This window comes from Eretmochelys imbricata, chromosome 10, assembly GCF_965152235.1.
Source record: "Eretmochelys imbricata isolate rEreImb1 chromosome 10, rEreImb1.hap1, whole genome shotgun sequence".
NCBI classification, from domain to species: domain Eukaryota; kingdom Metazoa; phylum Chordata; order Testudines; family Cheloniidae; genus Eretmochelys; species Eretmochelys imbricata.
Genome location: NC_135581.1, coordinates 45,886,769 through 45,913,030, shown reverse-complemented (window position 1 = coordinate 45,913,030; position 26,262 = coordinate 45,886,769). Strand labels below are relative to the sequence as shown.

The 26,262-nt window shown below is 53.8% G+C and overlaps 1 protein-coding gene across 1 annotated transcript; it reads left to right on the top strand.

Annotated features, from left to right (window-relative positions):
* The first annotated feature begins 1,846 nt into the window (after positions 1–1,846).
* On the top strand, positions 1,847–17,437 carry LOC144271197 (neuromedin-B-like). The gene is made up of 3 exons (XM_077828379.1): positions 1,847–2,167; positions 8,820–9,031; positions 17,123–17,437. The coding sequence occupies exons 1-3, from the start codon at positions 1,912–1,914 to the stop codon at positions 17,168–17,170; spliced, it is 516 nt and encodes a 171-aa protein (XP_077684505.1). The 5' UTR covers positions 1,847–1,911; the 3' UTR covers positions 17,171–17,437.
* The last annotated feature ends 8,825 nt before the right edge of the window (positions 17,438–26,262 follow it).

Below are 26,262 nucleotides of genomic sequence, written 5' to 3'. Positions count from 1 at the left end.
CCACAGTCCTGGAGGCAAGCGCTGTAGTGTTTCAAGCGCCAGGCTCCCCAGGCTGTAGCCCACAGTGGGTTCCTCTAGTCAGTCGCACACTAGAGAGGATTTCTCTACAAGGGGTGCCAGAAACCAAAAGCTGCAAGTTCCCTTGGCACGATGTCTAGAAGATTAAATCCAGTGCAGCGCCTAGGGGCTGTCCAGTCTGGTCCAGGCGCAAAAACAGTAACAAGGTCCCTGTGTGACCTCTCTGCATCAACCTCCTACCTGCTGGCCAGAGCCCCGTGTCCTCCTGCTGCAGCTGAGAACGATAGTGCCCTTCTAGGCTTCCCATCTTGACCAGGAGGGCCCAGGGAGAGCCTGTGGGTAGCAGTCACCCACTCTGATCCCAGAGATATCAGGATACTGCTGGTACCAGCAGCCCAGAGCCATCCACTGACTCAATAGGGGACATAGCTGAGCCCTGCCAAGTTTCCTGGCCTAAGGCAAATGGTACTGATGAAATGCTATTTGCATATACCAAAGCTGAGGCCCTCTGCACAGGAACAGAAACTAGGGACAAGTCTAAATGTAATCTGGGTAAAGTAAAGCAAGCCCCAGCTCATGCCTTTGAAAGGTTCCTCAACATCTACTGCCAGTTCCACCACCAGCTCTGTGCAGTCTTCTAAAGCTGCCATCCGGTTTACTAGTTGGAGAATACTGCCTGTCCCCGATCTCTGCTGCACCAATCCCACCTGCTTACCAGGGATGGCGATGGGGGAATGGTTCCAGAGGGATGATGGTTAAGAATAGGGGACAGTACCTTGTGTAATGGGGTGGGGGGCGCTCCTCAGCCTCTATGTGTCTGAGCTTAGAGCATTTCACAGCACAGGAGGGGCTGCTCCTTCCTCATCAAAGTCACCCAACATAGGTGGCAATTCACTGGGAAAACTCGCTGAGAGCCTGTCCTGCTGGGTGCAAAGGCTCATGCTTTGGAGAACCTCTTATTCAAGTTCCTGGGGAAACGGGTGGGCCCTGACCATGATCCCCTGACTCCCTGAAGAGAGAAGAAAGCAACCCGGCCATGCTGGCACTGTGAGAGCCGGAAATGGGGGGTGGGGTTTGACATGTAAAGGACTCATAAACATTTTCCAGTTGTGCTTTTGCACCTCCAGAGGATCTATGGACAGCTCCCCGGCTCTGCTGCCCCCTGAGCTGTCTGTTCCTCCAGCTGGATGCCCAGTTTGTCAGTGAGGGGTTGCAGGGCACTGGGGGAGCAGGATGCCATTCCAGCCCAGATCTCTGAAGCACCTCTGCCCATGGTGGGATATTTTCCACGGACTGCAGGGTGCTTTGGGGCAGACCCTGGGGGGCTCTTTTTGGTGAGCCACTTTGTGTTTGGTAAAACCCAGCCTGAGCTTTGTGTGGGAGTGAAGCCTACTGCTTGGAGGGCCTGGCCGTGTGCCGCTGCCACCCCGACTTCCCTGTGTGTCCTGTTTGGGGCGCTGCACAGAAGGTGCCCTGGGCCCATAGGTGCTGGAACTAAGGGTACTGGGGGTGCAGCCGCACCCCCTGGCTTGAAGTGGTTTCCATTTCCATCAGCTACAGAGTTTACAGTTTGGATCAACAGCTCCCAGCACCCGACCCTACACATTGTTCCAGCACCACTGCCTGGGCGGGAAGCGTCCCCCTGAAGGGTCCCCCTGGCCCGGGTTGGCCGGAACACGTGGTGGGATCCTCCGGGCCAGGGGCAGGCAGCTGGGCGCTGAGTCACCCCCTCCAGTCACGCTCCCGGCCCTAGGCGTGGCGTGCCGTGGCGTGGCGTGGCCCGGGCAGCGGTGGGGGTGGGGTTGGGCGACCCCCGCCGCCGCCGCCGCCGTGCGCAAGGCGAGGGCTGCGGCTGCTCCCGGCCAGTCTCCGCCCCGCGGTGGGAGGCTTTAAATGGAGCAGCCCGGGAAGCCAGAGGCGACCAGCCCGGAGCACGAGTCGTCGCCGCCGCTTCTCCCGGCCCCAGGCGAAGCGTCCCCCGGAGCCCGGCGGGGAGCCATGGGCGCGCTGCCCGCCAGCCGGCTCCTGGGCTGCCTGCTGCTCCTCTCCTTCCTCTCGGCCGCCCCCGCCGACCGGCCGGACTTCGCCGAGCCGCGGGACCGAGCGGCCAGGATCAAAGTCAACCCCCGCGGCAACCTCTGGGCCACAGGTACCGTCCGCTGCCCCGCCCCGCCCCGGTGCCGCTCCCCGCCCGCCCCGGCGCCTCCCGGCGGGGCGCCCCTGGGAAGCCGCCCGCGGCTTGGGCGATCGAAGGGGCTTTCCCGGATCCCGGCGGGGTCTGGCGGAGCAGCCCGGGGGTTCCGGGGGCAGACGGCCCCGCTCCCCTCCCGGCTGCAGGCCGGCCACCGGGCGAAACCACCCCTAGTCCGAGCCCGGGGGAGAGGGGAGCCGGGCCGGGGGGTGGAGGGTGTCAGCGGACCCCCAGAGCCAGCGGGCCGGGACCGGGGCGATCTTGTCTGCGGCGAACCCCGCGCCGGTGTGGCCGGACAGGCAATGAGGGAGAGCCTTGGGCGGGGGCAGGTGAGCAGCCCAGCCCCAGCGGGGGACCCCCATGGCTCCGGCCCCGGTGCTGGGCGGGACAGGGGACTGGAGCTGCCCAGGAACAAGGCTGGGCTGGGTGGGAAGAGCGGCTGCGAGCTGCCCCGAGGAGGGCCGGCCTGCGGGGCAGGGCTCCATTCCTGTCTCCGAGAGCGCACCTGGGCAAAGCATCTTGTCGTGGGGCCCTGGGTAACACGCCAAGGTGGGGCGCACGCCAACACACCAGAGCCGCTCCGGAGACTCTCCGGAGTGCCGCTGGCAGGAGCAGTGCGAGGGACTTGGCTGTGGGGGCTGGGAGCTGGCACCCCTCGGAGGCAGACTCGAGCAACAGGTGAGCCGACCTCCGCTCCAGGGCTCAGTCCACACCGTGTCTACGCCTGCCCTTCGGCTGGGTGATGGGGCGCGCTTTGCTTTGCGTGGGCTGGTGGGGTCCTAGCTGAGGTTAATTCACTGCAGTGCCTTCCCAGCAAAGGAACCCGCACTTCTGGGCCAGGGGCTCTCTGGCCTGCAGAACTCCAAGGGCAAATGGGCCAAGGCCCAACGAGGTTCTGCCAAACTACTCGCTGCAGCTTGTGGGGGACCCCTGGTGCCAGGGAGGGCTGCCAGGAATTGGCGCATTTACCTGCAGAAATGTCTGAGTACCTCCGGGGCCAGAAATCAACAGCCAGAAGAAACCTAAAGCAAGAGAACAGGAGAGTGGGTGAGGAAGGGGGGGGAGAAAGGAGCATGGGACAGGGCTTAGCCAGGGACCATTATGCCTCCTGCAATAAGGAGACATTTCAAACACTCTCAGCTCCTCAAAACAGACGCACATTTTAAGAACGTAGGGTTAGCCCTCCCCTGAAGTCATCTACACCATTAAAATCCCCCCCCCCCCCCCCCGCCAAAGAAAAGATCCAAAAATAAGAGACCCAGCCATTAGGAGCCTATTTTGTGCAGGTCAGAAGTAGCCTCTCCTTCGCATCCTCCTCTGTGTGATGTGGGGGTGGAGAAGGGTGAAAGGCAGGATTGAGAGAAGGCTCCTGAGGTTTCTGGAGCTGGGCTGGAGAGCAAGAGGAGGGCACAAGTCAGGAGGAGAAGTGGGCAGATGCCGCCTGTCTGTCACGGTACAATGCCCACGCCCTTCCATTGCCCAGCACGGGCTGCCCCAACACGCTGTGCTGGCAGCTCCAGAGCCCTGGCGCGCACTGCCTTGTCGCACACGTAGTGCTGAAAATGCTGGCCAGTCACAGTCTCGGGGGCAATAACTTGTGAGAGTCCCTGGGGCAAACTGGAAAAGTAACGGCGGGGCTATTAATCTTAATTCAGATACAGGAGCAGGTTGTGGTGCTCGACTGATCTGAGGGTTTGTCTACCCTGCAAGAAGAGGTGTGGACTTTGGGTCTCTGGGTAGCAGCTTGGGCTCTCAAGCCCACCTGATCCCCTGGGTCCGAGCTTGGGGGGCTAGCATGAGCAGCTGTCAGAGCCACCGGATCCATACTGCTATTCTTAGCACACTAGCTGGAGTCCCACTAGCAGGAGTCTGTCTGCTTGAGCTGTGGGACTTGCTCCCAGATGCAGTGTAAATACTCTTTTAGAAAAAGGAAAAGGAGTACTTGTGGCACCTTAGAGACTAACAAATTACTCCTTTTCTTTTTGCGAATACAGACGAACACGGCTGCTACTCTGAGACCTACTCTTGGGTTGTGCTGCTAACCCAAATTAAAAGCCAAGTTTGTGTCTTCCCCGCTGTTTTAACCCGAGTTACCAATGTACCATTTTTGCAGTATAGACACACCCTAAATGGGAGAGATCACCTCCACAGAACTCCATCCACACACCTGCCCCCAGCGGAGTGACAACACATTCAACCAATGAAATGTCCGAAACATAATCCCAGAGGGGGAGGGTGGGAATACAGATAGATGATCAGCAGAACAGCTGTCCTTGATTAACCAATGATTCTGGTGCGTGGACAATATTCCCTAGCTACTATTAGCTGATTGTCCCTTTTGTGGGTGCATGGCAAGATGCATTGTTCCAAATCCCTATAGCAGGGAGATGGCACCCACAATCCCAGACACAGGCAGCAAATTCCTCTGGCAGATTCTGCCTCATGGTGAGTAGTATTGTGCTGTGGAGGCACCAAGGTCTACACTGAGCCAAATACTGGGAGATTAGACTGAGGATTTCAGAGTGTCAGATGCAATCGGATATTAGAGAGACATGGTGGTGGTGGTGGGGGGAATATCTTTTATTGGACCAACTTCTGTTGGTGAGAGAGACAAGCTATAGAGTCCTTCTATACACAAAGCCCTTCTTTGGGTCTGGGAAAGGTACCAGTGTTGTAGCAGTGTTCATCCCAGGATATCTGAGCAAACCTTTCCCAGACCCGAGGAAGAGCTCTGCATGGCTTGGAAGCTTGTCTCTCTCACCAACTGAAGTTGGTCCAATAAAAGATATTACCTCCCGCACCTTGGCTCTCTAATATCCTGGGACTGACATGGCTACAACTAATTGCATGTAATAAAGTATTGGTATTTTAAAATGCAAAGCAGAGTGCCTGGCCATTATTTTAAGGCAAAGCAGAGAGAAAGCAGAAATACCTTCCAGATTGGCACTGCTCTGAGATAGAGGAAACCAAATCTATTTCTCAGCTACTCATGTTCAAAATCTAGTCTGGCACCTTGGGTACCACTGTGAAACTTGTCTGAATAGTGCTGCCTGAAGGCAAGTGAGCAAGCGAAAAGGTGGGTGTGTGGGAGAAAGCTGCTGTGAAGCTTCCCGCAGATGAGAAGCCAAGAATGGGGATGGAGGACAGAGCTGAGGGATCACTTAATCTGCTTGGCTAGGAGAGAAGCAAGGGAGTCCCTGGAGAACCAGCTCGACTAGTTACTGGAGTTGCCCTCCAGTAACCCCCCTCGGTGTGGCTTGCTGTGGAGCGAACCCCCAGAGGACGTCCCTATCTCAGAATGGCAATGCCGGCTCCGTCCCAGGGCAATGCTCATCCTAGTTAAGGATGCAGCTGCTGTAACCCTGGGCACTGTGTGCCGGGGACCCTGCTAGTGGGGGGTGGGTTGGTAGCACGAGAGAGTCCGCTCGCCAGGCAGCAATGAATCCAGAATGTGTCCCCTCTGTGCTGCTGCTGCTCTGCCACCAGAGGGCTCCTTTCCCAGCTGGCCGAGGGAGAGGGACAGATCGCTCCATGCCCAGAGCAGAGGCTTCCAGAAAAGGAACAAATTCCCTTATGAACCCAGACCCAAGTGTGATCTGACTCCTCAGTCTGTGCCCCGGTGCTGCTTCCCTTCTGCCGGTCTCTTGCCATGGGAGGTGTGAAGGGCCTTTATGCTGCCTCTTTTCCTCCTTGCCCGTCTGAAGCCGGGGAGGGGGGAGCCGGAAAGGCTCTGTGCAGCCTGCAGGAGCCCTCCCCAAATGAGAACTGCATAGCACTTTCCCCTGCTTGTGCTCCCTGCCCAGGTTTTCAAGCCCCCTGAGAGATGTCTCGGCACCTTTGTCTCCCTGTTACAGACCAGGCCCAGATCCCCCCGGTGGTTCAGGGAAGCCCAGCACACAACCATATGTTGTGTAATCAGAATCTGCTGCCGGAAGCCCCCATGGCGTTAACCACTGGCACAGCATGCACTGGCTATTCAAGCTCCCATTTGTGGGGCCTTGTAATAACGGGCTCAGAATGAAGAGGGCCCCGGTCCTGAGCACTAAGGATCTGCCCATGCCCCTGTGCTGTTTGTGCCCTGAAGGATGAGGGGTTTATGAAATGCTTGTTATCCACTAGGGTGATGAATCTGCTAGGCAGGAACGGCCCTTCCCATCAAGCTATGACCAACCCCCAGGGCGGACATGTGGATCTGTTCTGGGCAGAACCTGTGGGGAAGCAGCAGGGAGGACGGTGCCAATGAGACACTCCACTGACTTATCCCGGCCTGGAAACCTGCAAACTCCTCCTCGCTTCCAGCAGAGGCTGGGCTGGAGAGGCACCGGGCGGAGAGGCACTGGCCCTCTGGTGACTCAGATTCCAAGGCCAGAAGGGACCGTTCTGATTATTTTGCCTGATCTCCTGCACAGCACAGGCCAGAGACTTGCTCTACAATAATCCCTAAAGCACATCTCAGAAAACCACCCAGTCTTGAATCAAAAGGCTGGGGAGCTTAAGAGCTTTGTCCGAAGGGCTGAGAGCCAGGCTGGGAAGCAGCCTGTCACTGGCAGGGGGGCTAGTGGTAGCCATGGTGGTGGATCCCAGGGGCAGCTTGCAAGCGGGGGTCCACGTGGATGAGCCTGAATGAGACTACAGGTGCTGGCCAAGGAGTCTGTAGGCCAGTGCATGGCTGCCTCTGGGAGAGGCCTGGAGCAGATACCCTGGCACAAGATTTGACCTTCATATCCCTGTACTGAGCTGCCCTGGGGCTGGGCTGGGATTTATTGTGGGTTCTGTTTATCATCTGTAGTTTGCAACTTGCAGCCATTGTGCCAGGGTCATTGCAGGATTTATTTCTGGCAGCCCAAGTTCAGCCCCCTTTGTTACTCGTCGGACTCCGAGGGTACATCTCCACTGCAAGTGCTACGGCAGCTATGGCACTGGAGTGTCGCCACTTCCTGCAGTGACCGTTGATCCATCCCCTCGGAACCTGGGTGGAGGGAAGAATTCTTCCGTTGGCCACGTTGCAGAGGGCGTGACGTGTTTCACAGCCCTGAGCGAGGCCAACCGAAGTTCTAGGTGTAGACCGGGTCTGTGAGTGTTTATGGGAACTCATTGAGGGCTAGATCCTGAAGGGTCTGCTGCTTGGAGAGCCTGACTCCAAGCATATGCTACAGAACACCTGGGGGCTGGTGTCCCACTGCTCTCCTAGTCACACTGTGCACTGGGTCCGGTTACAGCTCAGGGTGAGCCTGACTGGGAAAACAGGCTATGATTTTGCAAGTGCACTGTCCATGCAACTTATAGCCCTTAAATTTCTAACGACTGATTGTGCATGCAAATCAGGTAGTTAGCACTGATGGCTTTAAAACAGAGGTGGGCAAACTATGGCCCATGGGCCGCATCTGGCCCACCAGCCGTTTTAATCAGGCCCTCAAGTTGCCACTGGGGACTGGGGTCTGGCCCCGCTTTAGCCAGGGAGCAGGGTTGGGGGGCTACTCTGCACAGCTCCCGGAAGCAACAGCATGCCCTCCCCCTCTTCCCCTCGGCTCCAGCTTCTACACACTGGGGCAACCTGGGGCTCTGCTTCACGCGCTGCCCCCGCAGCTCCCATTGGCCAGAAACCATGACCAATTGGAGCTGTAGGGCGGTGCGCAGCAGAGCCACCTGGCCACACCTCTGCATAGGAGCTGGAGTGGGGACATGTCACTGTTTCTGGGAGCTGCGTGTGGTAAGCACTGCCCAGAGTCTGCACCCCTGAGCCACCCCCCGTGCCCCAACCCCCTGCCCCAGCCCCAATCCCCCTCCTGCTCTCCAACCCCCTTGATGCCAGCCCAGAGCACCATCCTAGAGCCCACAACCTCCCCCCCGCACACATCCCTGCCCCCGCTACCCCAGCCTGTAGCCCCCTCCCACACCCTGAACTCCTTTCTGGCTCCATGCCAGAGCCCACACCCCCAACCAGAGCCCTCAACCCCCCGCACCCCTGCACTCTGTGTCGTCTGCACAAGTGTTGTCTTGGCTGCCTTTCTCTGAACAGCTAAGCTAGCTCGTAGGTTGTTATTTGGGTGGTTATTAAAGGTGAGCTGCCAAGATGTTTTTAGGGCTCTGGGAATCATCACTGTGGCTCAGATAGGGGGCCCTCTAGCCTGGTCTCCAGTCTCTGATGGGGCCAGCAGCAGCTGCTTCCAGGGAAGGCATAAGACCCATGTAGCGATGGATCTCTGGCCCCTAGGGAAAGTTCCCTTCAAACCCCCATAGTTACTGATCTTGAAAACAAAACTTGTGGTTATTTCTGCTACTTACTGTGATAACTCTGGATAGTTGTCACCCAGAGTTTCTAGTATTTCAAGAGGAACAAAGCATGTGGCCATGGTCATGTTCTTTTGCTAGCTCCCCCTCAGTTCCACCTCCTTCAGCTAGAGGTGGGTTTCTGCTACAGTATCTTGCTTCTGAAAAATTCCAGTGCCACAGCAGCCACTGCTATATTGCGGATTTCGAAGGCTGCTTGGCGCTAGGGAGCTGTGTGACTTTTGCATCCAGGCCCCCTGCCAGAGCTTGAAATCTTCCCCGCCCCCACAACCATCTTGCCCATTCCCTGTTCTAATACACGTGCCCAATGTCATTTCAGGTCATTTCATGGGGAAGAAGAGCATTGCGGCCTCCCTGCTTCTGGAGTCTCCGGGAGATGCTGTAGCAAACTCCATCCCAATGGCCTTCAGCCCAACGCTCCGAGCTGTCTTGAAGGACATGAAAGAGCTGCTTACCAGAGAGCTCCTGAAAATCCTCTTGCAAGAGAGACTAATAGATGAGAACCAAGGAAGATCTGATCTTCACAACCAGGTGATTACTGAGCAATGTGGTAGAGAGAGAGAGAGCTGAGAGAGAGGCTGCAGGGGAGTGCAGCAAGGAGCAGCACAGGGCCAAATCATCCTACCCCCCTGGGGCAGCCAGAGGAGGGGCCAAGGAGCCCCTCAAGGCTGGGCTGGAACAGTTTCCCTCACATCTGGGCTAAGGAGCCCACATAGGAGGCTAACCCCAGAGATCCAGAGGGAAGGAAACTCCTGTTTCCCAAGGGAGGCTATGCCTCTATTGACCCTGCCACCTCCATTGGAGCCAAGCTTGGGAGGGGCTCAGTGGGAGTAAAGGATGAAGCAGTGTTAACTCTGGCTTGGCAATGCTAATACCAGAAGCTGGGCTCCTGCTCCAGTCCCTCATGCCTCTGCCACCAAACCCCTGTGGGGCACTGACCCTGCGGAGCGCCAGTGGAAGAGCTCGGCCCAGCACAGAGCGTGGCTGGAGCTGTAGCTTCTTTGCCCTCCACAGCCCATGGGCAGATGCCCAGGATCTCTGTCCCCTCTGCTCATAGCTCTTAGAAGGGAAAAGCCTGTAGTCACTTAGCCCTTGCCACCGCAGGGCTGATCCTTTCAGTATCCTCTGGAGTGATAGCGCAGGGGCATCTCCCACACATGGGAGTGGCAAGGTCCCTCCGACATCTCTGGTGCTGGGAACCCTGCATGCAGGCTGGGTAAAGTAGGTAAATTGCGGGGGAGCAGGGGGATTCAGCGAGGAGCAACAAAATCAGGGCAGTAGGAAGGCATGATAACAGATGGCTCAGAATCACCTGCCTGCTCCATCGCATTGTGGTGCTCCAGTGACATAAAATGCCCGTACGCCCGGCTTAGCTGGCTGGTGAGCATCAGCAGAGCACAGCAGGGAATGCAGCCTATGTTACGGAGGCACTGGTCACACCTGACAGCTGCTGGCGAAGCCGAGTTACGCACTTCAAGCAGGGATTCATGCACTTAGTCACATACAAAGGACACAGCGGGTTGTACCCCCCAGCCAGTACTTGCTCTTTGGACACCATGAATGCCCTGCAGTGATGCCAAATGAATGAAAACATCTGAATTTGGTTTTAAACACCAGTTTGATCTAATCTGGGCCCACAGCCGCAGATGCATCTCAATCGTGATGGCACGGCTACTGCCTGCCGTCACTCCGGGGCAGACCTTCCGCAGTTTCCTGCCCTACCTGTGCATCTCCCACTGCAGCCTCTTGGAATTCTGGGAAGTTTGTCCTGAATGCTGCCTGTCCGAAAGCTGTAATGCTGGCCTGGTTTTTAATCTTAACTTCTTGGGGTGGCTCGTGGCCGGCAGTGTGAGTTCACACACAGGCTGGGTGTTCCGTTAGCAGTGACTGACATGCCAGGCAGGTGGAGCTGTAGGAGAGAGAGATCTGGCCTCTCAGTGTGCTTCAGACAGTTCCACACCGAGTGGCCTGTGTTTGTGGCAACTGCTCGGCCAGCCCCAGGGGGGACAGAATGCGCTGTGAATGGCTGAGGCGGAGCGAGAGGCGCTACGGAGACTCAGCCTGGGAGGGAAGCCGGTTCCAGGCTGGGAACAGGTGTCCTGGTCGTTCCTTGATGGCTAGTGCCCAGTGCTCCCCCCACAGCTCCCCACAAACATTGGGGGTGGAAACATGCATCAGCCCCCCCCAGTATTTCCGGTGTGGGGGCACTAGCCCCCTGGTTCTGCTGCTCCTGCCCAGCTCCCAGTCCTGAGCTGTCACCCCCAATGGGTCCTTTCTGAAACCTGCCTTTCTTTCTCTGGGTCCATCGCTGCACTACAGTGGGTGGAAAATAATCCAAACAATTATTTAAAAGGGACAAAACTTCTGGTAGGCCAAAGTGATACTAGTCAGGCCAGCCAATGATTTACTGGACTCAGGAATGCAGTGCAGGCACACAGCCTGGCCGATTAAAAACAGTAAAAAGACTTACCCAGTTTTATTCTCTCAGAATTAGGTTACGTTCTCATTGCAGGAAGCAAAGGGAATCCTATGGTCATTCTAAGGCAAATTATCTGCACTGGAGGTCTGTGTGGTGTGGCACAACCAAATGCATTCAGAGACTAATCAACCCCATTTAGGTAGCATCTTACTCCTGCTCGTTGCTCTTGATGAGCAGCTCAAAGACTGAACAAAGTCCTGTCTCTTTCCTGAAGAGTGATGCAAACTACCAGCTGCTAATTTACTGATTTGTGCTGGTAGGTCTGCTGGGTTGCTCGGAGTCCGTCTCTCTCTGAGAAATAGTCTCACCTGAACCAATTGCTAGCCACCCTTCACAATGTGCTGGATCCTGCTAATGGCCAAACTGCCTGATTGGCCCTGGCCCAAATACATGGCAATGCAGAGAGGCTCAAGCCCTCCTTTAATGCCCCTGTGCATGCTGCACTGGCCATCGGGGGTCAGTACGAAGGGGCTTCACCATCTCCGACCCTTTGGGTGCTATATGCCCCAGGGGACAAAACTAGGGAGCAATCCTTGTACTTCCAAGAGCATAGGGACTGCAGCTGTAGCTGGCCCTTCCATAGAGTGCACGAGGGTTGGGGGAAGGCTTCTTGTGCCTGCAAACGCCTTGCCTTCACTGGGAGAAAAGGGATGTTTTTAGCATGCATCAGGTAGCATGTTAAAACCTTCGTGTAACCGGGACACGTTGTATTTTAACTCGTGAGCTAGGTGGAGTCACCACAGGGGGCTCAACATAGGGTTTACCATGACCAGCTAACATGTGTTAAAAGCGCCCCTTTTCTCCTAGCATAGATGTGGCCTGCCCTAAATCAACCACCTGCTCTTCCTCCCACGCTCATTTCCTTTTGTGTAACAGATGAACTCCCTTTCACAGCACTTATCCCATTCAGCCTCACCCCTGCCTGTCTGTAGAGCTGCCTGTGGTAGGGGGTTGTCTCCAATGGGCCCCTAGCCTTGGAGCTGGAACAGCGCTGCGTCTCCTGGGGTACAGCAGAGTTCCCTCAGGGCTCCTGGGGAGGTGAGGCTGTTCTCTTGGGAAGGGGCTGGGGAAGAGAGACATGGCTGGTGTAGACTCCTGGGTACCGCAGAAGCTGGGTACTGCTTGCAGCTGTGGATCAGCGCTAGGAACTCTTTGAACCTGGGTGATCTGCTCGCACTGACACGTTCTGCTGGAGCTGCTCAGCACAGGAACGGTCTCTGGCCTTGTCTGGACTAGAGAACTGAACCAGTGGCAAATGAGCTGGTGGAGAGCCTTGGTGTCAGCACACACCAGCTATTGTGTGCACAGGCCACTGGGCACCTATCCCATGCAGCCCAGCACAGCTCCTGGGAGCAGTGCCTTCTAGGATACTTTGGAATTTGCCTATGGGAATTGTGGGTGAAAAGGCCCAGCTCCCATAATCTGGGGGATGCTCCTGTGTAGCCCTTTGGCACAGGTACCTTTTCCTAGACCTTTTCTGAACTTGGAAGCCAGCGTGAATGCTTGAAGGAGAGGTTTCTGCTCGAGGCTTTCAAGGGCAGGCTGAGGTATCTGTGGTGAGAGAGTGGGGGATGTGCCAGCTGAGAGCCAGAGCCCGAAGCAAGCAGCTCCCAGATTTCATCCTGCAGTGGTTCCGCGCCCAGCACTGTCCAGGTGGAGGGCTGCATGCTGCAGGGCCCAGAGCTTGAGCACGGACTGATGAGACCAAGTACTGGAGATGGGGGAGCAGTGGCAGCAAAACTTCAGGGTGAGGGAGGCTTTCTTTGTGCCCTGTGATTGCCACGTGGAGCACGAGGCTGGGGGCTGCTATCGCTGGGGGAAAGAGTGGGGGGGCTGCAACCAGGCAGCGGAGGCTGTGGCTGTGGGTGGAGGGCATGGGGAAGACCCATGGCAGGAGAGGATCAGCAGGCAGGGGAGAGTCCTGTGGAGCTCTGATAAGATCTGGTGCAGTAACAGGTGGGGGACTGGGGTGGGATTTGATGAGGGGTATGAGGTGATCATGGCCATGGGGAAGGAAGATGATTCTAGCGGCTGCACTTTGTCTGGATGGATAAAACAGGTCCAGGTGCATACTCAGCAGGCGCGTGTAGGAGACTGCCAGCAGGAGGGAGCTGGCTGAGCCATGCTGACTGCTCTGTGTCTATTGCAGCAATGATCCGATCTGCCTGCTGCAAGTCTGAGCATGTGCTCCAGCGAGGTGAACAAACTGCCAATGCTCAGTGGAGAGCCAGGGCCGCTCGCCCTGCTTACAAGGGGGAATGTTTGGCATGGAGTAGGGCTGTGCGTCTGATCAAGGGTGGGCTGTCACCGCCTCACCCCCTTGGTTCAGACCAATGGGTCTCAATAGGTGCAGCTGGCACAGTGTGAACAGCTGGGGCAATTAGCCCATCACTTCCCATTTCCTGTAACTGTTGAGCTCCTGCTCTGCTCAGTATGTCAGGGCTGGCTCTGGATTTACAGGCTTTCTGGAGGGCATTCTCTGCAGCCTATTTTGGCCTTCCCAGTTCTTTTGCCTTCGTTTGCACAGGCACAGATTCAGTGCACAGTTCCTCCTAGGGGTCAGTGAGCTCTTTAACTCTTGGCTAGTCTCCGTTTAGCTCCCTGGGGTGGAGGTGCCAGCCCTGGATGCTCCCTCATGGTGTGCCCCAGCACTGCATTAGATCTGCCTCAGTGCTCCTAAGGCTTATGGCTGGGGCTCAGCCTCTGGCCCAGGCCCTGCGAGCGTTCAACCCCTTCCAGGTTGGGGGTTGGGGGGGGGCGGTGGCAGAGTCCCCAAGTCAAAGTGCAAGAGACTCTTTGGCTCCACTGGGCACAGCTTTCAGCCTCTTCCTTTCAGGTGAACCCCAGCTATCAGGGCTGCCTCAACCTCCACCCCATGGTGCCAGATAACCAGTCACGGGCACACTGCTTCCAGGCCTACCCTCAGTCAGCTTCTGGCCTCACCCAGGCTTCTTGCACGACCTGGGAACGGCCTGTACCCTCTCTTTCCCTGGCCCCCCTCTCCGGCTGAGCTGGTTCTCCCCTTCCCACTGCCCTCCCCAAGCCTGCCAGCGCTGGCAAGTGACATGGGGCGGGGCTCATGCAGCCTGCAGGGGCTCCATAACTGTGAGGGGTTCACACGCCTCTCGCACTTCCCGGTCTAATTTCTACCCCTGTCGGCACTCTGCCTCTTGCTGGCAAATAGTTACAGCCTCATCCCAGCACTTCCCTTGGATGTGGCCAACTGTCCCTGCTGCCCCCTGTTATTGCAATGTGATACTGAGGGATTCTACTTAACCTGCCCGAATTCGCTTAAATTGCCCCTTCCCAGCTGGCTGCCCCTTCCCCCAGTCTCAATACCTCCCTTTGTGTGCGCCCGCCCCCCACCCCCCGCCATTCCTCCTCTGAATGGGGGATGGGAGTTAGTTCTGTAGGTGGTTGTAGGGAGCATCCTATTTCTCATTGCCTCTCCCCCCATGCAATGGGAACCAAGGGCTTGTCCTCACACTGTTACTAGAGCAGCAGAGGGTTACGTGGACCGAGGCCTGGCACATTACCTACAGCTTGCCACACCGTGACTGGCCAGGGACGCCCTACCGCAGGCACTAAAAGTTCCCTCAACAGGAGCACGATTCACTGCCTGTCGATAGGTCTTTTGCACTTCACACAGCTACTGTCATGTGCAGGAACCACCTGGGCCCAGTGGGGTCCAAATAATGGTGTTACTCACTGTGTGTAATGTGCCAGGCCCAGGTCTGTGCTCCCACTGCTGCTCTAGCAGGGAGCTGGTGGCCTTTGAACCATACACCACAGTGAGGACCACTGGAGGGCTCACAACCTATTTAAAGGGATAGTCCCCAGTTCCTATGCACTGCAGGGATTCTTTGGCTGACAGCACCAAGAGGAGCCTCTCCAGGGCCATGCACATGGCATCCTTGGTGGAAGTGCCTAGGCTCTGGAACTCTGCCATGGGAGATAAAGAGTGGCCTGAGTCTTGTCTTTAAGGATGAAACTGACGCTCCTCCCCCTCAGTATCGGCCTGATGACATTTCTTCTGGAGATGGGATAATCACACTCACTGTAGGGGCGTAAGTGACCGAGGGCAGGAGAATGGCAGTAGTGAACATAAATCACATCCATCTAACTATGAAAATTTCATACACAAAACTTTGTGTAACAGGGCATAAGGGTGCGGGAGTATGGTGGCCCTGTGTGCACCCTGAAATGCAGAGACTCCTGTTAGCTGACCCCCAACACGCATGCAGCACAATTCCATGGCCAGTGACGGCGTCACAGGAAATGTTGTTCTATCTCTGACTGGTAAGGGAGCTGCTGCACATGGCACAATGAGTCTCCATGCTATGATGCCCAAGCTGGGGCTTCCTTGCCAATGTCACACAAATGGCACCCACTCGAGGGAAGGCTTAGAACTGCCTATGCACAGTGGTAACGATGCATAGGCAAATGGTGGGGCATGGAAAAAGTTCCATACTACAAGAGAGGGGAAGGATTGGGACTGTTTACTTGAGAAGAGACAAGGAAGAGGGGCTAACAGCAAATGACTGGTAGAGAGATCACACGCTGCTATTCACCCTGTCTCATTATAGAAGAACAAGGGCTTGTTCAGTGAAATTGAAAGGCAGCACATTTAAAATTGATTAATCCTTTTTTCACACAGTCCACAAGATGCCATTGAGGCCAAGAGAGTAGCAGGATTCACAAAAGGCCTGAGCATTTCTGTGGATAATGAAAATATCCTGAATTACAACAGTAAGGATTGAACATAAAAAACCAAGGGCCTGGTTCTGTGCTGCACTCCGGTCCCTTTGTGTTGCTTTGGTGGCATAAAAAGACTCACCAAGGGGGGAGCTCTCAGCTCTAGCAAATTTGCTGTATCCAGCTCCTACAACTGCTCCCTGCCTGGTATAGGGGGTGTGTCAGGAGGAGGGGAGTGCTGGCACACTCCAGTATGCTGCAGCTGGCAGACAGCCCCTTGGACCCATGGTCAAGTGAGGTAAGTTAGAGCAGCTCCTAGGCTGCTCCAGTCTGTCAGGGCTGGTACAGATGCACCATGAACTGTAACCAGCTTCCTGTTGCCTTTTTTTCTCTCCTGTGCTGGGCGGATCTAGTGCACGAGAGAGTCTGGGCCCAACCATCTTGGCAGGGATCCACTTACTTCAGGGCTTGAGGTACCTCCAACTCCAGGGGACTCAAGGGAAGCAGTCCCTGGGACAGATCATCCCACATTTGCTTACTCCATGGGCTGTCATCTTCCTGAGAAGGTGCTGGTCCATCAGGATGCTGGGCTAGCAGGGCCCCATGTCCATTCTGAGCCGGCAGTTCCTGTGTTCGCATAAAGCCGTGTTGAAATAATGGGCTTGTATCTGACGGGCACGTTAGACTGTCCTTGCAGGTGAAGTATTCTGAGCAATGGTAATAGAGACACTGCAAAGCTCTGGGTAGGTCCTGGCTATTCATGACCAGCAGGGAGGCATTGCTGGCTCGGTGGTGGAGAGCCAGAGATGCAGGCAGGCAGCAAGCTTTGCAAAATGCTGTACGTACATCTGTACCATAGTAAAAACTCCCTCTGGGTTTGTTTTCACCTTGTCCCCAGTCCCTGTGCGATGTGATTGGCCTCCCTGTCAGTTACTGGGCAGTCCATGCCTGGCCAACCCTAGCTCTAGGCTTTTCCTGTGCCAGCTGTCCCTGAAATCCGACCCATGCATCTGCTATCACGTCATGGCAGGATATTCTATCAGTGTGAAAGTCACTCCTAACGTGGGAGCCCAAGTCACAGTGACATCTGGGTGGGTTGGGGAGATGGAATCCATCCCCCAGCCTGGATCCGCAGAGCAGCCCCCCTGCATCTCTAGCCTATGGGCTGCAATGCTGGCCACAGTCACACTGCCCCATTTGTGAGTTGGGGCCAATGGATCTGTGAAAACTCTTCTTTCCTGGCACATCCCGACCAGCCCCTCACCGCTCTTGTGCTGCCTGGGATTGGGATATGCTGGCACAGGAACCCTCCATGGGGCTGGATAAGTGGATAAGCTGCCCCTGTAGAGGGCTTAAGGGACTGCCGGGGACTCATGCTGCCCGTAGCCCTGGGTGAGTTATACCTGGCAGCTGTAGCGCGGGGACCCATACTGTTGCTCTCATTTCAGGAGACAGGATTGGTAATGAAGGCGCTGGAGAAATACCTTTCAAACTGAAGAAGGGACGAAGGTGCCATGTACATAGACTACCGAGTCCAGCATCAGGAAGGCCTGGCTGGTTTGTAGTAAACACCGGGGAATGTCTGAATTATGGTTCTGTGGAGCTACATCACCCTTATGATTTAGTATTACTGTAATATTGTGAATATTGCCCATCTGTATGAAGAAAGCCCCAAAGCGCTGACTGTATATTTCCCTTGCGTTTTCTGCATTACTGCTGAGGTCAAAGAGCCCTTGTGAATAAAACCAGCTCTCTGTATAGCACGTGCGAGCGCTTCCTTTGCAGTCAGCACAGGCCAGCGTTTAGGGAGCGGGGTGATTTGTTTCTTGGGACCTGAGTCTGCTATGCACAGTGCGACTGATGGGCAGGGTGGGATGCAGCAGAGGGGGGGTTGCAGCTGAATGTGTGAGGGCTGAGAGAGTCTTACTGAATGTTGCAGGGAGGCTGCCGCAGAGGGTGGGAGTGAGGGGCTCAGTGAATGTGGCTGAGGGGATGGAGCAGGCACGGGTGTGTTTGCTGCAGGCTGTGGTGAAGGCCGTGCAGCACAGGAGCGATGAGCTGTGAGGATATATGGGGATGGGGTTCCCCAGGAGTTGTGTGTTTGGGGCTGATGCATGTGGCATGTATTCCACCTCCCTGGCACAGCCGCCCTCCCAGAAATCATTCCTCAGGGATCTCCATGATCCCTTCTCTGAGCAACCCACTCCCAAGAACCCCGCTCCTAAGATATCCCACCCCCAGGCCGCTGATCCCTGGGCCCTTAAGACACTGGTATCTTCCCTCACTCAGGCCCTGCTACCAGCCTGCTTATTTGTCCCCTTCAACTGAGTGTTGAGAGCCACTATAGCTGGCACAGAACAGCAGTCATGAGTGAAAGAAGAAAACAGCCCTCTGGGGCAGCATTCAGAAAAAGAAAGAAAGCAAAGGAAGCTTTTCTATCTAAGTAGGAAGGAGCTCTTCTGAGATACATAGACACAAATGTTCACGGTGAGCCTTCCGGCCCCAGTGAGGATGTGAGTCGTGAGGAGACGCCTGATCTTCCAGTTAGTCAGAGTGCAGGTGACCTGGCAGCTACTGCAGCATCCGTATCTCCATCTCAAATGGATGTAACCATGCACATTCCTGAAGAAAAGTGTAGATCAGAGAAGAGTGTGGTGGAGGCGCAAGAAACAGCAGCTGCTGAGTTTAGTTCCTTAAGTCTAGACGATCCAGGACTGTGGACTTGAGCAGTAGGCTGAGGGACTTCCTTGTACTTCATGAGCCACAGCAAGTGAAAAACTTCATGTTCCCCAAAATAGAAGTGTTCATCCAACACATTACTGGTGTGAAATCCCCAATGGTGACAAAGTGGAGAGGCCATGGCTTATATACTCAAAACCCCAGAATGCTGCATACTGTTTTTGTTGCAAACTCTTCCAGTCTAATGTTCCAGCCACACTGGGTTCTACAGGAACAAAGGACTGGAAAAATCTGACTAGAAATCTGGCATGCCATGAGAAGGCAGCAAATCACTAGAGAGCATTCCATAGGCGGAAAGAGCTTGAGATGAGACTAAGGTTAAAGGTCACCATAGATGATCAGCATCAAGAGAAGATTGCATCAGGGTCTCTTTACTGGCAAAATGGTCTGAAAAGGCTCGTTGCCGTTGTGAGAATGCTTGCTACCCAAAACCTAGCACTGCATGGCATTTCAGATCAGCGGTTTGTGCCAAACAATGGAAACTTCCTTAAAATTGTGGAGCTGATGACTGAGTTTGATGCTGTACTCCAGGAGCATCGAAGAAGAGTCACCACCCAAGAAATGTACACACACCACTACCTTGGAAAAACAATTCAAAATGAGATCATACAGTTACTGGCAACAAAAGTCAAACAGAAGATTGTGGCAGATCTGAAGTCAGCAAGATATTACTCTGTTATTCTGGACTGCACCCCTGACATCAGCCATACGGAACAAATTGCTTTAATGGTGCATTTTGTAACAACAACAGAACCTAGTGAAAATGTCCCTGCAATGGTGACTGTCAGAGAGCATTTCCTAGAATTTATTGACGTTGATGATACTATAGGAGCTGGTATGACAATTGTGCTTCCTAAAAAGCCGGAAGATACGGGAATTGCGATAGCTGACATGAGAAGTCCGGGCTACGATAGTGGTGCCAACATGAGAGGAAAGAACAGAGGAGAGCAGACACGGATCCGAGAGTTAAACCCTCGAGCTTTTTTTGTCCCAGGCAGTTCTCATTCATTGAACTTGGTAGTCAGTGATGCAGCATCAGCTTCTAGAGAGGTTTCTGAATTTTTTAATGTAATTCAAAGTATCTATGTATTTTTCTCTGCATCAACTCATCGATGGCAGATTTTGAAGCAACCTCTGGGAACATCCTCTCTGACACTGAAACCACTGAGTGCCACACAATGGGAAAGTCGAGTGGAGGTGATAAAACCTATCAAACACCGAATTGGGAAGATCGATGATGCCATAGTTGCCATTATGGAGGATAATGCTATGACAGGAACTGTTCGTGGGAGAACAGTGGCAGAGGGAAATGGAATCACAAGAAACATACATAACTTCAAATTTCTGTGTGCTTAGTGTTGTGGCATGACATGCTGTTTGAAATAACTGTTGTAAGCAAGAGACTCCAAGGAGCTGACCTTGATATATCTAGAGCAATGGAACAACTGGACAAAGCAAAGTCCTACCTACAGTCTTACCAGTCAGATGAGGGATTTCAAAACGTTCTAAAGAGTTCACAGAAGTTGGCAGAAGAACTTCACGCTGAAGCTATTTTCCCACCCATTCAAGAATACAAGAGTCACCAAAGAAGAAGACATTTTGGTTACAAGGCATGGGATAATCCCATAAGAGACCCGAAACAACAATTCAAAGTTGAATTCTTTAACCAGGTGCTAGATTGTGCAATACAGTCAGATGAAGAACGTTTCATGCAGCTCAAAGAACTCAGCAGTATATTTGGGATGTTGTATGATATTCCAGAACTCCTCACTATACCTGAAGAAGACCTACACCAGCAACGCAGGTCTTTAGAGACAGTGTTGACACATGATGACATGCACGATATTAATGCGAGTGATTTAGGTGATGAACTGAAAGCCCTTTCAAGATACATTTCAGCAGGATCAACTCCAAAGGCTGTTCTGGAATATATGTGCACAAATAAGATGACCACCCTCTTTCCATATGCTTTTGTTGCTCTGCGCATACTTCTAACACTTCCTGTAACAGTTGCCAGTGGAGAATGCAGCTTCTCCAAGCTGAAGATAATAAAAACAGATCTACGCTCCACAGTGACACAGGAGAGGCTGGTCGGCCTTGCAACCATCACAGCAGAGCATGAGTTAGCCCAGACTATGGACCTTCAGGAAGCAGTTCAAATCCTTGCAACCAAGAAGGCACGGAAAGCACCACTTTGATTTTTGAAACAGATAAAAATACCAGTGTTTCCTGTGCAGACAAGAAAAGTTACATTTGCTGTCCAGGCGTTTGAAAGTTAAGTGTTACTTAAAGTTTCCAAACAAGACATTTTAAGTTTTTAGTTCTCCTTTATTGGGGTAGGTAGCAGAGCAGTACCATGAGAGGAGTAGAACGGGAAGAAGGCAGAATTGAGACCTTTCAAAGTTTTGGCCCAAGCGAGGGGGCATGGGAGCGTCATTTGAGCTCCCCGTCTGAGGTGCCAAAATTTTGTGGGCCAGCCCTGCGTAGGTACTTACAGACTGTGATCGAGTCACCCCCTAATCTTCTCTTTGTTAAGATAAATAGATTGGGCTCCTTGAATCTATCACTAGAAGGCAGGTTTTCCAGTCCTCTAATCGTTCTCGTGGCTGTTCTCCGAACCCTCTTCAATTTATCACTGTAGAATCGTGGGCACTAGAGCTGGACACAGGATTCCTGCAGCAGTGGCACCAGTGACAAACACAGAGGTAAAATAATTTCTCTACTGCTACTTGAGCTTCCCCTGTTTATGCATCCCAGGAGCACGTTGACTCTCTTGACCACGGCGTCACACTGGGAGCTCATGTTCAGCGGATTATCCACCACAACCCTGACATTTTTTTCAGAATCCCTGCTTCCTTGGCTAGAGCTCCCCATCCTGCAGGGATGACCTACGTTCTTTGTTTCTAGATGTAAACATTTACATTTAGCCATATTAAAATGCATATTGTTTATTTCTGCCCAGTTTATCAAGTGATCCAGCTCGCTCTGAATCACTGACATGTCTTCTTCCTTATTTACTGCTCCCCCAATTTTTATGTCACCTGTAAAAGTGATCAGTGATGATTTTATGTTTTATTCCAGATCATTGATAAAAATGTTAAGTAGTGAAGGGCCAAAACCCAATCCCTGCAGAGACCCTACTGGAAACACACCTGTTTGATGACCATTCCCTGTCAGTTAGCCAGTTTTTAATCCATTTAATGTGTGTCCTGTTAATTTTATTTTGTTCTAGTTTTTCAGTCAAAATGTTGTTTGGTACCAAGTCAAATGACTTACAGAAGTCTAAATAACTTATGTCAACATTATTCCTTTTATCAACCAAAGTTGCAATATCTTCATAAAAAGATAACAAGTTAGTTTGACAAGATCTGTTTTCCATAAACCCATCTTCATTTGCACTAATTACATCACCCTCCTTTTAATTCTTTATTGATCGAGTCCCTTCATTACCTTGCCCAGGGTAGACATCAGGCTGACAGGCCTATAAACAGGGTCATTCCCTTTACTCTTTTTAAAAACTGGCGCAACGTTTGCTTTCTTCCAGTCTTCTGGAGCTTCCCCACTGCTCCAAGACAATGAAAACCAACGTTAATGGTCCGGAGGGGGGCACTCCCTGCACACAAGGTGACCAGTGCGGCGACGAGTGCACAACTTGTCTTGGTAGCCATGTTATACAAACTCCCCCCACTTTGCCATGGCCAGTTCCCCTCTTCCCGGGCACTTATTGTATAAACTGTTCCCATCTGCCCTGCCAGCTCCCTTTGGTCCCTGGTCAGACCATTCCCAAGAGCTGCCCCATCTGTTACCTCCCCCAGTACCTTCTTCTGCCTCAAATGTCCCTTCCCCCAACCTATGACCTTGGGTTGAGAGAAAAGAGCGGGAAGACCTGCAGTTGAGCAGAAGACCCTTCCCTAGCTGCCCTAGGTGCTATAGTTTCTGGAGTCACCTTCCATCCAGCAGAGGAGCTGGGGGGTGTCCGGCAGCTCAGCGGGTGGGCTAGGAAGGGGTGGGGAAGTGTCCTCATGCCGGGATGTCAGCAGAGTAGGCCCAGGGCTGCTAGTTTTGCTGTCCCTACCCCTGCACCCAAAAAGTCCAAGTGCAAAAAAAAAAAAAAAAGTCAAGCACAATTCTTATGTAACCCCCCCCCCCCCCCCCGCAAGGATTTGGTGCCTCAAAAGCAAAGATTTGGCTGCCCTGGTTGCCTGCCCCTGCAGCAGGGTTCTGCTCTGTGCAGGGTTTTCCTTCCATTAGGTTGTCAAAAATTGTTCTTGCCTTCAGTGCTCCTTTATCCTACACCTGCCACATCACAGCCTGGTGGTCAGGGACCCAGGTATGGAGGTGGCCAGTTTACATGGCTGTAGCAAACCTGCCCTTCGTGGCAGCATAACACGGCTGTCCCAGGATCGCGTTCTCGGGGTGATACATGACACACGGGCACTGACTCAATGAGCTGTACCTCCTTGCAGGCAACAAAAAAACAGCAGATGGCAGCAGCTACAGAAACTGGGTTTAAAACCCTGGGGAACCCACATGGCTGTGAAACAAAGTGAGTGCCTAGCCCCCTGGATGACCCTGAAAGGGAAATGCCTCAGGGCATCAATTCCTGCGTCCATTGGTGTGAACCCTGCAACAGAACAGCCCTGGGGCAAGGGACAAAGGCCACATCAGAGTTCAAGCTGGAAACACAGCAGGCAAGTGATCATGCGGTGTGAGGGCAGTTCTGGGTCTGTCTGGCTGTTCAAGGTCTGAGTGGAGCACAGATCCCTCTGCCCTCTAGGGGACTAGGATCCTGCAAGCCTGGATCTGGTCACTGTTCACTGGGCAGGAGGCCTCCCTGACCTGCCCGTGGTAATTGTGAGCACTGACAGGGACTCGGAGTCCAGCAGCGTGTGTGTTCAGACTGTTCCTCCCCCAGTGAAGCTCCTTGCATGAGGTTGGCGAGCTCTGCCTCCATAGCCCCATTCTGCCCCTGGCTGAATACCATCCCCAGGGCACCCCAGCCTCACATGGTTTAAAGGTAAGTACAGCCATGTGCTGCTGGAACGCAAACACTCCCTTACAGCAACCAGCTCCCAGGCCTCTGACTGAGATGGGTCCAGACAGCTGAGATGTCCAGGGGGGGCACTTGGTAAAAGAAAGGGGTGCGCAGAACATTCAAGACAAACAAAACTCACCTCCATGCAGTGTACCCAAAGGCGCTGACCTCAGCTTGCAGCCTTACACTGGGGTCTCGGTTGTTCTCTTTTCCGCTGTCCTGGGAGGAGATGGGGCCAGGCAAGTCTGGGAAGAGTCCCATGGCGCACAGCCCTTCAGCTCACAGCCGGGGCTCTGCATGGTCTAGGCTCGCAACGCTAGTGATTGTAGCGCATCTCGCGGTAGTGGTTTTTCTAAATTCCGCAGCTCCTGCCGCCCAGTGACCGCACGACCAGCTCGGCGTGTGTTACAAAGTGGTACATTTCCAGTCCTCGCTGGTGCAGAGAAAAACTGGAACACGTGTCTCAGCTGTAGCCTAAAGGCTCACCACCCAGAAGGCAAAGAGCCCAATGGTTATTTACCTTTTAAAACCTCCTGCTTGTTAAGCCAAGCTCCTGTGTTTGGGGCCTGACTCAGGACTGCTGGACGCCTGGCGCTGGTGGCAGTAAGTTTTACAGGTGGAAACAAGGGGCTGGCAGGAGCACTTGCTAACAAGCACCCGTTGGGCTGGCCTGGCCCTTTGCCACGTGGACGGGGGAGTTCTGTTAGCTTGCCCAGTGGGAAGTGGCCTGTGTCTGCGGAGGAAGCAGACTTGGGCAGCAAAACACCCAGTTTTAAGCAGCAGGAAAATATTCTTTGTTCTCATAAAACTAAGCACAAATATTTGCGGAGATGCCACTGCACAGAACCTCTGGCCCCTGGCAAAGTGCCCTGCAGACAGAGTGGCTCTGCACAACGCTGGCCCATCTGCTTGGCCCCATCCTCCCCGTTTGCTGCAGGAAGCAGCTTATATATTCACCCGCTGGCTGGCTGTGGTACTTACCCTGGTGGTAGCTGGGCATTTCTCCCACACACTGATAGAGGTAGCTTCACCATGCTGCAGCTGATCAGCCCTGCACAGGTAGGGCACCTCAGGGCCTGTGCTTCCCTGTGCATCAATGCGGGAGATGCAGATGGACAGACTGGCTTCATATCTGGGTCCTTTTGCCTTCTCTCTTAATGTCCTGCGTAGTGGTGGGAGAAATGGGCCTAGTCCTGTTTCTTGATCCACAGACAGGTTTGTGCCATGCTCTTGATCTTTGCCACTGGGGGGGTAGTGCAGCTGAACACGCCAATCTCCCGCACCTTGGGAAGAGGGGAAAGGCAGATGCTATTTGTCCTTGCTCGTCTCTCCCTCTCCTCTCTTCTGCAAGATTTTGGAGGATTGGGGAATCCAAAGGGAAGAGAAATCAAGCCTCTGATCTCTCGGTGTCCCTGCAATGTGAATTGTTTCCTGCTGTTTCCTAAGGCCCAGAGGGTTTTGGTAGCTCTGTTCGCTAGAGGGGAGCGGCTGGGGTCACTGGGTCAGAGCAGAGAGTGAACCAACTCTGGCATCTTCCACAAAGGAAGATGGAGATGGAGAAGCTCCTGTGGTGAGATGATGGCCAGGGAGCAGTTGACATGCCAGAGAGGACAGACCAGCTTCAGGAGCATCTCCAAGCTGGCGTGTCTGTCCTGCTCTTACGGCAAGTCAAGGGATGTGAATTGAGCCCTGGCCGCTGAGGAGGAGGCTCTCCTCTAGCACCTGTGTGTGTGTGTACTCACACGTGGGAAGAGTGCTGGCCTGCCCAGTGTTGCATCATGGTCCTACCTCCCATAAGTCCTAAGGCCTGGTCTACAGTACGTGGTTATTTTGGAATTAGCTGAGTTATCTCGAAATAGAACTGGCTCCATCCACACGACGAAACCAGTTTTTTCGATTTAAAGGGCTCTTTACTCCGATTTCTGTACTCCACCTCGGCAAGTGAAGTAGCGCTAAAATCGAGATCGCAGTTCCGGGTTACAGGTACTGTGGACACAATTCGACAATATTGGCCTCCGGGAGCTATCCCAGAATGCTTCCTTGTGACCACTCTGGACAACACTCTGAACTCTGATGCACTAGCCAGGTAGGCAGTAAAAGCCCTGGGAACTTTTGAATTTCCTGTTTGGTCACCATCAGCACAGTCCACCATCCCAGGCGACCATGCAGAGTCCACCATCTCAAGAGACCATGCAGTCCCGGATTCGCAGACGAGCTCCAGCATGGTCTGAACGGGAGGTATTGGATCTCATTGCACGCTGGGGAGATGAATCTGTTATGGCAGAACTACGTTCCAAAAAAAAGAATGCAAAAACATATGCTAAAGTTTCCAGGGCCATGACAGAAAGAGGCTACTCCAGGGACACAGAACAGTGTTGTTCAAAAATCAAGGAGCTCAGGCAAGCATACCAAAAAGCCAGGGAGGCAAACGGGCACTCTGGGTCACAACCCCATACATGCCGCTTCTACCGTGAGCTGCATGCAATTATGGGGGGTGATGACACCACTACCTCACCACTGTCCGTGGACACCTGCAAGGGGGGAGTAGCACGGAGCAAGAAGGATGAGTTTTTGGAGGATGAAGAGGAGGAGGAGGACAGTGCACAGGCGACAAGTGGGGATCTGCTTTCCCCCCAGCCAGGAACTATTCTTAATGCTGGAGCCAATAGCCTCCCCCTACTCCCAAAGTGTGCTCCCGGGCCATGACCCTGGAGAAGGCACTTCTGGTGAGTGAGAGCTTGATCGGAGCCACGCGGTGGGGGGTCGAGGGAAACCCAGCCATGCTGGGCTGTTTGCATTTAGTTTAAAGGGCTC